The sequence below is a fragment of the Trichechus manatus genome, unplaced genomic scaffold (assembly GCF_000243295.1).
Source record: "Trichechus manatus latirostris isolate Lorelei unplaced genomic scaffold, TriManLat1.0 scaffold00349, whole genome shotgun sequence".
Taxonomy (NCBI): Eukaryota; Metazoa; Chordata; class Mammalia; order Sirenia; family Trichechidae; genus Trichechus; species Trichechus manatus.
The window spans coordinates 499,458-511,927 of record NW_004444285.1 but is presented as its reverse complement, the minus strand read 5'-3'; the positions used below and the strand labels follow the sequence as shown (position 1 = coordinate 511,927).

Here is a 12,470-nt window from a genome sequence, read left to right as displayed (position 1 = left end):
TGCTGTTAGAGTTTGTTTTATGTATGTTGGAGCCCTATCGCTGGGTGTGTAAGTATTTATTATGGTTATGTCCTCCTGGTGTATTGACCTTTTAAGCATTATATAGTGTCCTTCCTTATCCTTTGTGGTGGATTTTATGTGTAAGTCTGTTTTGTCAGAAATTAATATAGCCACTCCTGTTCTTTTTTAAGTGTTGTTTGCTGGATATATTTTTTTTCCAACCTTTGAGTTTTAGAGTGTTTGTGTCTTTAAGTCTAAGGTGTGTCTCTTGCAGGCAGCATATGGACGGACGGTGTTTTTTTTAATCCTATCTGCCACTGTCTGTCTCTTTATTGGTGCATTTAGTCCATTACATTCAGCTTAATCATTGATAGGTATGAGTTTAGTGCTGTCATTTTGATGTCTTTTTTTTTGTGCATGTGTTGTTGACAGTCTCTTTGTTCCACTTAATTTTCTTTTCTGTTTTTCTTTACATCTTTTTCATTGTTGTTGATTTTGTATTTGCTGAGTCTTTATGTTTTTCTTGTTTCTTATTTTGATGTACAGGATTGTTAGTTTCCTTTGTGGTTACCTTAATATTTACCTGTATTTTTCTAAGTTTAAACCAATCTTCTATTTCTTTATATTGCCTTGTCTTCCTCTCCATATGAAAGATCTATGACTACATTTTTTCAGTCCCTCTTTTTTGCTTTAATTTTGTCATTTTTTACATATTGATGTCGCTGTTTCCATATTTTCAGTGTTTTTGTTTTGATTTATTTTTGTGACTTCCCTATCTGGGTTGATATCTGGTTGCTCTGTCCTGTATTCTAGTCTTGGGTTGTTATCTGATGTCATTGATTTTCTAACCAGAGGACTCCCTTTAGTATTTCTAGTAATTTTGATGTGGTTTTTGCAAACTCCCTAAGCTTCTGTTTATCTGGAAATGCCCTAATTTCGCCATCATATTTGAGTAACAGTTTTGCTGGATATATAATTCTTGGCTGGCAATTTTTTTCCTTCAATGCTTTATATATCTCATCCCATTGCCTTCTTGTCTGCATGATTTCTGCTGAGTAGTCTGAGATTAGTCTTATTGACTCTCCTTTGTAGATAACTTTTCATTCATCCCTAGCCACTCTTAAAACTCTCTCTTTATCTTTGGTTTTGGCAAGTTTGATATAATATGTCTTTGTAACTTTCTTCTGGGATCTACCTTGTGTGGGGTTCGATGAACACCTTGGATAGATATCTTCTCATCTTTTGCTATATCAGGGAATTTTTCAGCCAACATATCTTCAACAATTCTCTCTGTATTTTCTGTTATTCCCCCCTGTTCTGGTACTCCCATCACTTGTGGGTTATTCCTCTTGATAGAATCCCAAATAATTCTTAGAGTTTCTTCATTTTTTAAAATTCTTTTATCTGATTTTTCCTTAAATAAGTTGGTGTCAAGTGCTTTATCTTCAGTCTCACTAATTCTGACTTCTGTTGCCTCAATTCTGCTCCTATGACTTTCTATGGAGTTGTCTAATTCTGAAATGTTATTGCTAATCTTCTGGATTTCTGATTGCCGTCTTTCTATGGATTCTTGCAGCCTGTTAAATTTGTCATTATGCTCTTCTATAATCTTCTTGGGTTTCTCTGTTGCTTTGTCTCTGTGTTCCTTGGCTTGTTCTGCATTTTATATGATCTCCTTCCTGATCTCTTGAAGAGTTCTGTATATTAATCTTTTGTATTCTACCTCTGGTAATTCCAAGAAGTTCTCTTTCTCCTGAAGATTTCTTGATTCTTTGTTTTGGGAGCTTGCTGAAGCCATCATTGTCTGCCTCTTTATGTCATTTGATATTCACCATTGTCTTTGAACCATCAATAAGTTATTATATTTGTTTATTTTATGTTTGCTTACTGTGTTCTAGCTTCTTGTTTTTTTTTTTTTTTTTTGGTATGCCCAAATTGGCTGCTCATGTGAGCTAGTTTGATTATTGGCACCTTTGAAGCTCTAACTTCCTGTCACCAGTTGGTTAGATCTGTTACTAGGTATGTGAGCCCAGGAGTCTGTTTACTTCTCTTATATGGATTCAGCTCAGGTGTACAAGTAGTCGGTCACCAAGTGTGTGGTGCAGGCTCTCACTTAGAGTTCTAGATGGGCAGGGTGATTGGAGTAGACACAGGTATCTTGCTGTAGTAGGGTGTCACATGCTGAGCAAGGCAGGGAGCTGACAGCTGTCCATGAGTGTCTGGGAGCAAAGCATGTCCTTGTTCCCTACAGTGTGTATGTGGGTGGGTTTTGCAGCCAGACTATGGACACTAAATGCTGTTGGGTGTAAGGACTGGAAGGCACCACTTATTCTTGAACCCCTGTCACAGATGGCTAGGTGGCATGGCTGAAGCCACCAGTCCTCAGTCCCCTGATGTAGGTAGGTGAGGATCCTGCTTAATGGGCAGAGTGATATCAATTGTCATGAACCTGCAACTCCACTATATAGCTGATACAGTTGAAGTTAGGCTTCAGGTATATACCCTGTTGTATTGTACTAATGAGGGCCTATGCTGTTGAAATGGGCCCACATAAGTCTATGCAGGGGTGAAAGGCATTCAAAGTCCATGGACCCCTTGTGCCTGTTCCTAGGCAAAGGATCTGTGCCTGCCCTGAGTTCCCAGCTTAGGGGAACTAGCAGATTATTTTTTCCCTGTTTGTTAATTTGTTCTCTTTCCAAGGCCAGGAGAATGGCTCAGGGTGCGTGACAGATCCTACTTTTGGATCAAGGGATGCAGCAATCACTGAAACTGGCCCGGGACCAGGTGCAAAGCAAGGAAGAGGCAAGTAAATTGAAGAAAAGTTCTTCCCAAGCTGGGTATATTTTGATCCATGTGGTGGGTTAGGTGCATGTACTTATCTTTTGCCAATCAAGCACTGCTTTTTACTGTTTCTGGAGGCCTGAGTAGACTCTCCACCACTCAGTCTCTCCCAATGCGGAAAATGCGTCATGAGCGCCACTGCCCACCTCACCACGTATGCCAGCCAATCCAGCCTGCAGGGTGCCAGTTCTTGCCAGGTCAGGTCTGGCAACTCCTCGCTGCTTCCAAACTGTCTCTCCCTCCCCCTGCCACTCAGTCCAATTCCTCAACTTTGCCTGTGATGTTCAGGGCTCCTCGATTGTCATATATAATTGGTTCACTTATTTTCTTGGGTCTTTGTTGTAAGAGGGACCATAGGAAGTGTCTGACTATTCTGCCATTTTGGCTCTGCCAAATCTCAAAATCTTCAGTTTCTTTATGTTTGGCATTAGTGGTTGGTGCATAAATTTGAATAATAATCTTATTAAACTGATCTTCCTTTTAGGCATATGAATATTATCCTATCACTGACAGCATTGTACTTCAGGATACATGCTGAAATGTTCTTTCTGACAATGAATGCAATGCTGTTCCTCTTCAATTTGTCATTCCTGGCATAATAGGCCATATGATTATCCAATTCAAAATGGCCAATACCAGTCCATTTCAGTTCACCAATGCCTAGGATATCAACCTTTATGCATTACATTTCATTTCTGATGACTTCCAATTTTCCTTCGTACATTCATCATACTTTGTACATTCCACATCCCAATTATTAATGGATGTTTGCAGCTGTTTCTTCTCATTTTGAGTCATGCCACCTCAGCAAATGAAGGTCCAGAAAGCTTTATTCCATCCACATAATTAAGGTTGACTCTACTTTAAAGAGGCAGCTCTTCCCCAGTCATATTTTGAGTGCCTTCCAACCTGACAGGCTCATCTTCTGGCACTATACCAGGCAAAGTTCGACCACTATTTGTAAGGTTTTTGCTGACCAATTGTTTTAGAAGCAGATCGCCAGGTCGTTCTTCCTAGTCTGTCTTAATCTGGAAGCTCCACTGAAACTTGTCCACCAAGGGTGACCCTGCTGGTATTTGAAATAACTGGCATAGTTTCCAGCATCACAACAACATGCAAGCCACTACAGTATGACAAACTGACAGATGCATGGTGGCCTTTATGTATACAGGCAAGCTAATAGGTCAAAAACCTGGAACAAAAACAAAGCCCCTAGGTGATCCCAGTTTGATCCGACATACTTGATTTGTGATAAAGAGCATGCTAGCATTACTAGCAGGGCTTGCTCAAAACAGTTTTGTCTCAATCCCACCTCATTTCCTTTTTGGCTCCCTGTGCTCCTTCTCTTTGAGCTGTGTGCCGGTTGGCCATGTATATTCTACTACATCACATCCATGTGGTTTGGCAGACTAGAGTTCCAACACCAGACCTGCTGTTTACTGGCTGTGCGACCTTTGACAAGCTACTTAAATATTCTGTGTCTCAGCTTCTCATTTGTGAAACGGGACTGATCTCAGCACTCCAGGCCTCCCGGACACTTGTGGGGTTGCAGCAAGAGAATGACTAACAAGCGTTTTGTCAGTCATGCACCTCTAGATCCATAAACGGAAGATCCTAGTATGATAGTTCCCTCTGGGAATGTGAACTGATTTGTCTGTTTTCAGATGGGGTCCAGGAGGGCGTTTGATTGGAGAAGGTCATGATGGTGTCAGTTAATGCATGCACAGCAATCTTTCAGAGAGAGAATGAGCGCCTGGACCACATATCGGTGTCTTTAGATTTAGAAGGTCTTTGGTGACCTTTGACTATGTGCTTCAATGTAACTGTGTCCATCCTCACCACGACTCCCAACTGCCTGTGCCTGTGTACTGGTCAGATGACTGATGGTGGGAGCATGAGGGTAGACTGATGGGGGCAGCTCTGATCTGGCCTGTCTGCAACCCGTCTGTGTGTTGTTTTGCGTCCCACATTCTGAGGTCACCAAGATACGAACAGGCATATCCTTTAGCCCAACGTAGGTGGAGGGCACAGTGATTAAGAGTGGGTCTCAGGAGTAGGTAGCCTTCAGTTCAAACCTTGCTAGCCTGCTTCCTGGTTATGAGATCTTGAGCAAGTCATCTCATTCCCACCCAACCTCAGTTTTCCAGTCTACACAATGGGGATGAGGATGAGGATGCTTCAAAGGGTGGTTATGAGGATTAAATGAGATACTTTATTTAAAGCATGCAGCACAAAGCTAGGCCCACATTAAACACTCAAATAATAATGTTAATTATTAGCTATTATTACCCAGAGCAGTGGCTGAAAGAGTGAAAAAAGCTCTCAAGTGTTGTCAGGAGGCCCTCACCAATATGGTCTAGAGACATTTTCTCAGCAAATCCATGGGCCCTGAGACAAGAGAGCTCTTTCCATGTTCTCTGGTGGTTTCTGCAGGGCAGGGGCTGAAGAGTGGAAAGGGGGAATGTTTACCAAGACCCCCGCTCACTGATAAAAAGGACTGAAGAACTTCAAAGGGAAGATAATCTTGCCTTCCAGGAAAAGCAAGGTAACCATGCATTTAGGACAGGTCCTTTGCTCACTGCATAGACGGCCCTGGACTCTGAGCTCCTATCTCAGTTAAACCCATTCTCCCAAACCTCCTCCCCCTCCCCCTTGATGGTTAGTCTGTAGTGAGAACAAATCACGGGTCTGAGTCCCTCCTGGGGTCTGAGTCTCTAACTCAGGACACCATCACCCTGTCTGCAGGTGAGCAGAGTGGGAACCTACTTGGGGGATGGGCTGGCATTTCACCATCCTCACCGGGAGGGGCGGCATGCTCATACCTGTCTACAGTTCCTCAAGTCTGTCTTTGAGTAGGTCCTGGTGCCACATCTGAGCAACAGAAGCCCTCAAAGATCTCTCTCTCTCTCACACACACACACACAGAAAAAAACAAAAAAACACAAAAACGCCTTCCCAGGCCAGGCAGGTAATGCAAATGAGTGAAGCCAACCAAGTGTAAGGTAATAGGGCAGGGGATATGTGATGACCAGAAGCCATACGACTGATTTACGGGGATAGCATTTTCTACTTTTATAAACTCCTTCAGCTAGATGTGGTCTCCTATGGCCTGTTTACCCACGTGGCTGTGGAAATGTAGGACTGGACATAGGGTGGGGCAGGAATGGTCCATGGGGCAACTGGACATGGAGTTGAGAAAAATTCAAAACACAGTGTCCAAAATGAAACTGGACACAGAGTCCTAATGAAGCTGCATCCAAACGGCTAGGCAGAGAGAAAGAGACCAGATCAGTGAGCCAGTCACTTAGCAGGGCTTTCTGAGGGCACAGCCACAGGGTCTTGTTTGTCCTGCGAGAGGCACACAGGGTCCTGGTGCCTTCTGCTTCCCTGACAGCTCCAATGTGGAGCTGCCTGGTCCCTGCAGATAACACTCCAGGTAACCTCAGGTCAGATGCCTAGCATCTGGAGAACCCCCCCTCCCTGCATACAGTGGGACAAGGTACCCCCTTCTGTCCCCCACGTCTCTGCAAAGTGCCAGTGTCTTTCTCTCTAGCTGCAGTGCCCCTGCAAATGAGGCCTGGACTTCTCAACAGAGGGTTTCAACAAAAAAGAGGCTTAGAGGAATAAGGAATTTGCAAATCTTATACCCAGGAAACAGGCCAGGAAGTCAGTGATGCTGGGAGAAACTCAAGATTTGCCCCAGTGCGCCAAAGCCCCTCTCCAAAGCTCCCCACTTGCTCCCAGGGCTCTAGAAAGCCCAAGCAAGATTATTTGAAAGCCTGGCTATTAGAAGGAAACTTGTGGCCTATTTTTAGCCCGTATCTTATATCCCAACCAAGCAGAGCCCTGACTCCCAGCATTAACAGCAGCCCTCTGTGCAGAGCGGAGGCTTGTGGTTAAGAGGAGGAATAAGCATGGGGGAGGGGGACTGCAGAAGTTTCCATTGGCTGAGATAAATCAGAGTCTTAAATTGTCTTTAGTTAATCCATTCGGATGGTAGAAATACACATCTTCAAACAGCTTCTCAACAGGAGGCAGATCTCAGCTCTGGTGGTGTGTGGCTGACTTTCATTCATGCAGACAGGGAATAGTCACCCTAAACTTGCTGCTGAGAGAGGAGCATTCTACATATTTGGAAACCAAGGCTTGAGGGGAGTAGGGTGGACTCAAGGTCAACAGTGGCATCCAGGACTTGAACCCTATTTAGGCTAGCCAGGATGGGCTGTTGGGGGCCTGGCAGTCGTTCCCTTATGTGTAGGCGACAGTGTGTTCCAAAAGGGGCTGAAGCTGGATCCTCCATCATGCCCATCCACTCAGGACCCTTAAAAGAGCCACTTGAGACCCCTTCCTTTTGCAGGCTAAGCAGGCTCCTACCTGGGTGCAGGGAGGGATTTGGCCAGAGCCCTGGCCTTTGCTGAGCCAAGTCTAGGCTGGCTCTATCTCGCAGAATGACCTTGGGCAAGGTTACCTCCTCTAGTTAAGCTCAGTTGCTCCATCTTATAAAAGGAAGAGTGGGACTAGAGGATCCCTGCCAGCCCTTCCTGCTCTAGCCCATAACCTCGAAGCTCAAAAGGCACACTTGCTAGCTCACCAGTGGCCTCAGCCCAGCATCCCCTGGGGATGATGCAGGTCTCCACTAAGCTTTCGAGGGTGTCACGGGGACTTTTCCTAGAGGTTTACATTCCTGGTTCCCAGCATCCTTGATCCTCCAAAACACCCTGGCCTGCAGGTCTAGTGATCTCCCTTGGACAGATCAGAAGGTGCAGACTAAGGGGGGGCCAAGTGGTTTCTGGGGTCACTCATCTGCTAAGTGAGGGAGTTGGGGCTGGAGCCAGCATCGTCTGAGTTCAAGCTTGGGAATCTTTCACATCTAGCATGGCCCAGGTGTAAGCTTTATTCTAATAGGAGGGAAAGACTTTGATGGACAGTGGAAGTCTCTTCCTTAGTCCCCAAGGGGCGAGGGGGCCCAGAGCTAAGGTCTAAGATTGCTTATGTTCACATTCCCAACACAAACGCTGACCAAGTAGGGGTCATGCGGCTAAGTGTCAGGGTCTTTTTGGGGAAGCGAGCAGGCAGAGCTCAGGACCACGGCGGGGGCTCGTTCTGCTCTGTCCTCCCAGTGAGCTGAGCAGCCCTGACCTTGAAGGCTGGGTGGAAGGGAGGAGCTGTGTCAAGAAAGTCCAGCCTAGGGACCATTTCCCCCCAAACCATAGTGGGCTACTGCTGCGGGCAACAGACAGGGAGCCTTCTGTTAACGGGGCTGAGGGGTGGCCGAGGGAAGCCTGCCATCTCCATGTGCAGTCCCTTAGCTTGGCCCCACTTGGACAAAGTACTCTGGGTGGGGGGGATTCTCTTTCCTTGAAACACGACTGTGGTTTGAACAAAACAAGATGAGCTCAGTTTACCATTTTCATGCCTGCAAAGTTAAGCATTCAGTCCTCACATTTGCCCAGGCCTCTACTTCTCCCCTTTCAGTACCCTGCCTCTGCCTTACCACACCCTCATTGGCCCATTTCCTAGATGAGGACACTGTGGCTGGCCCTTCAGCACACAGAGAGTCAGCTGCCAAGCAGAGATTCTGTGCTGAGCATGCTAGACCCAACCCCAAACTCGCTCCACTGTGCCTGCAGCTGCCTGCAGAGCCGGGCTGCTGAGGGTGTGCGAAGGAAGGTGAGGGACAGGTGTTGTCAGATGTGCCTGCCTGGCCAGCTGGCCACCTCCCACCCTCGGGCAGCCCTGTCTGTTCTGCCCAGTGTGCAGGGCAAGGTGGGGTCTTACCTGCAGCAGTGGTGATGCCCAGGAGCCGGCAGGTGTATTCCAGCACAGTCCAGAACACCTGGAGCTTCATGGTGCCGGGGGTGGCGAGGGCAGAGTGTCAGCAGGTCAGGCTGCAAAGGCTCCGGCCTGGGATGCTCCTGGACGCCCTTGTGTAGGCAGAAGGCTGTAGCTATGGGCTCCAGGCCCCCAAGCCTAGGGGGCTCTGCCTTCCCAAACCGGTCCTGGCCACTGCAGCCTCGCCGAAGTGTGAATAGGGATCACCTTTCTGGTCCTGCCACCATGTCCTTGCCGGGCGCTGCTTGGCTTAATTATTACCTGGGAAGAATGCCCCCACTGCTCCACATAGCCCGTGGCCTTGAGCGCTGCAGCCTTGCTTTGCCTCTGCCCGAGATCAGGCTGATTAGGGCTGGGCTGGGGCAGCTGAAGCAAGCAGGGAATTAACCGTTTCTGGCTGGGAGGAGGGAGCTGAAGAGGGAGCCCAGGGCCCTTCCTTACCAGACAGCGCCGGGGAAGTCTCACCTGGACCGGGCACCTGTCTGGGGAGTCAGTCTCGAAGGAGATGGGGTGCGTGGAGGTCTGTGTTTGTGTGCCTGGGGAGAGAGGGATGTGCCTTTAAATCATCCGTAGAAACTACTTTTGAAATGAGTTCCAAGCTTCATTCTTCTGCTTAGAGATGGATTAGAATGCTTTGCCAGTGTGTGGCAGACTTGGACTCAGACCAGAGCATACTTAGCCCAGGCCCCACCACAAATGGACTGTCCTTTACCCTGGAAAGGCATCCTCAGCATGGGATGGGGGAAACTACATATTATGATTCTTCAGGAGGGGAGCTGTATGTCAATAATTAACTGGGTGACCTTGGGGAAATCCGAAGAGATCTGTCTGTGAGCCTTACTTAGACACTTTTGCAAAAAATAAATGAGAGGGTTTGGCTGGGTTGGTGGTTCTCAAAGTAGTATGTTAAGTGGAGCTGGGCAGGAAGCTCAGTCTTGAAAATTGGATAATGATGGATTTTTCCTAATTCGTAGTTTACTAATGGACTTATCAAGTTTTAATTTTCCTCCCAGATATTTTTCTGAAGTCTGTTGTTCCTTTGCTCATATGGAATAGACCACAAAAAAAAAAAGAAAGTCAGATTAGGGGGAAAATTATCATAATAATGGAAAACTCAGATGTAGTCAGCCTGACTTTTTTCTTTGTTGAGAATACATATTCCCTCATATAATTAATTAATAGATATTTTTGCTATTAAAATCACTTTAATTCGATTGAGTAATTTGATCAAGATTTCATGGCATACCCTAAAGGCTACAATTTTTTTAAATTTTATTTTTCTCCCCTGAACAAGTTTAAAACCTCTATATTTATGTGATCCTTAAGATCAAGTTTTAAAAATGTATGATTTGACTTTTTTTTTTTCTGTGGATTAGCAGACTGTGCTTATCAACTTGAACTTTCCCCAACTTTGACAGGTCCTGCTGAGGGCACCTCCGTCCCACACCCCTACCCCCAGAAATGCTAACATTTGGATGTCAGTGGATCTCCCTAGAGTATACAGACAGTGCTACTGGACCCCATGTTACCAGCCCCATGGCTTCATCCCCTCTTGGAACCATTCTCTCTGAGCTGGTTGGGAAGCTCTGGCTAACACCCACAACAGTCCCTCCTTTTTCCTTTCAAACTACAGCTAATTTTGTTTGCTCCCTGTCATGCCCATGTGCTCAGAAGAGATGGAAGCTTTGCAGTGTTGGTGGGTGGGAGGCTGTTCCGTCTACTGGTCGTGGTCACGACCTTCCCCTTCCTGGGTTTAGAAAAGAGCGTGTGACCCGATTCTGGTCATGTACCAGGTTGGGGCATGTGCTGACGCACCTCTAAGAAAGTGTTCCTCACTCTTACAAAGAGGCGCGAGGGTAGCTGCGCCGTCCTCCCTCTGGGCACTGCCGTGTTGGGATGGCGGCTGTCTCGTGACAAGAAGGGTGGAGGAAAAGGGCATGACTCCAGCCCAGAGGCCGGTGGGCGAGATGGGGAAGAACACTGGGCAGCCGATGATGCGATGGAGCTGCTGAACTTACCAACACTGTCAACCCCACCAGCCGAGTGCTGTCCTGTGTCCGCTGTTAAGCCAACTGCCTTGGGGTTTTGGTTACAGCTGAAAGCATTTTGCCTGGCATAGTGTGTTGTGCCTGAACTGAGTCCGCTCCACAGGCTTTTTCTCAGGAAGCTCTTTCCTGTGCACCTGGCTCAAGTCCGTGGAGATGGAGAACTAGAGAGGCTGAGGGAGAGGGTATCCTTCAAGCCTTGGGGTGCCCCTTCTTCACTGGGGCTGCCCTCCCAAGAGGGGCTGAAGTGGGAGTGTTGGGCTGATGGTGGAAGGAGAGCAGGGCCCACTACAAAACTAAAACATGGAGGAACCTCAGAGACGGCTGGAAAAACCACAAAGGAGACCCTAGAAGAGCTTTGATCTCTCTATACCATTGAGCCCATTTATGGAACTCCATGGGGGAGGAGAAGCCCCCCCCATGGCTGGAGGCAGACATGTTTCTAAAACTCCTAAGATAGTTAGATAGACAGATAGCTAGCTAGCTGCCATGGAGTCAACTCTGACTCCTGGCAACCTTGTGCACAACAGAACAAAATGCTGCCTCTTCCTGCATCATCCTCATGATCACTGGCATGTTTGAGTCAGTCCATCGTTGCAGCTACTATGCCAATCCATCTCACTGAGGCACTCCCATGCTCTTGCTGGCCCTCTACTTTACCAAACATGATGTCATCCTCCAGTGATTGATCCCTCCTGATAATGTGTCCAAAGCAAGCAAGTTGGACAATGTTCTCTTATGATCCATAAAGTTTTCATTGGCTAATATTTGGAATTAGATCACTAGGCCTTTCTTCGTAGTCTCTCTTAGTCTGGAAGTTCCATGGACCTGCTGGTATGTGACATACTGGTGGCATAGCTTCTAGCATCATAGCAACACACAGGCAACCATAGCATGACAAACTGACAGATGGATGATGGAAACTCCTAAGAGTTCAGAAAAAGGATTGTCAGGAACTGGGAACCTAAGAAGCTGGCTCAAAAGGTGGTGAGGCTCTCAAACATCCAATTCTGACCATGCAGCCAGTCACGGGCCCAGAGAAAATGAGAGGAGGTGTTTCCTTGAGAAATCAGTGGGGTGGCCCGGGGAACTCTCCCTCCAGCAGGTGTATGCAAAGTGAGGAGGGACGCAGACCTTCGGAAAGCAAGTGGAAAAGTACTACAATAACCAAAAGGGAGTCTCACATTACAGCAGTAGTTGCTGGGGTCACTGATGCACGGGACAATGATAGGATGTGGACATTACACGGAGATATAATTTCAATTTCTATTGCACCCTAAGGAGTCCAAGCTTGCACTAATGGGTGGAAGTTATGAAGGGAAGCTTTTAGCTTAAAGCAGGGAAAGATATTCTAACAATTGGCCTCCTAGAGATAGCATGGGCTGTTTTGGAGGTAATAAGTTCCCTGGGGCCTGCATAAATCTTGGGTGGGGTGGCGACCTTGTGGACTCACTGACTGGATGACTCAGACCTGGGAGTCTCTGATTCTGTTGTTATTGTTGTTAGTTGCCATTGAGTCGATTCCATGTGTGCAGTGTAGAACTGTGCTCCGTAGGGCTGTGATCTCAATGGCTGTGATCTTTCAGAAGCACATTGCCAGGCCTTTCTTCCATGGCACCTCTGGGTGGACTCGAACTGCCCTTTCTGTTAGTAGCCAAGCACCTCGCTGTTTGCACCACCCAAGGATACCAGGTTAGATGGATAGTCAAACGTGCCTTGTCTAGAGCAGATTCCAGGAAATGGGAGGCGATA

General features: G+C 46.8%; 1 protein-coding gene across 1 annotated transcript in view; it reads right to left on the bottom strand.

Annotated features, from left to right (window-relative positions):
• The window catches only part of TMEM72 (transmembrane protein 72), a 45,635-nt gene extending 36,946 nt beyond the window's left edge, over window positions 1-8,689 (bottom strand). The window contains exon 1 of the mRNA XM_004390911.1: window positions 8,620-8,689. Within this exon, the coding sequence (XP_004390968.1) occupies window positions 8,620-8,689 (70 nt within the window). The remainder of the gene's footprint in view (window positions 1-8,619) is intronic.
• Between the last annotated feature and the right edge of the window lie 3,781 nt (window positions 8,690-12,470).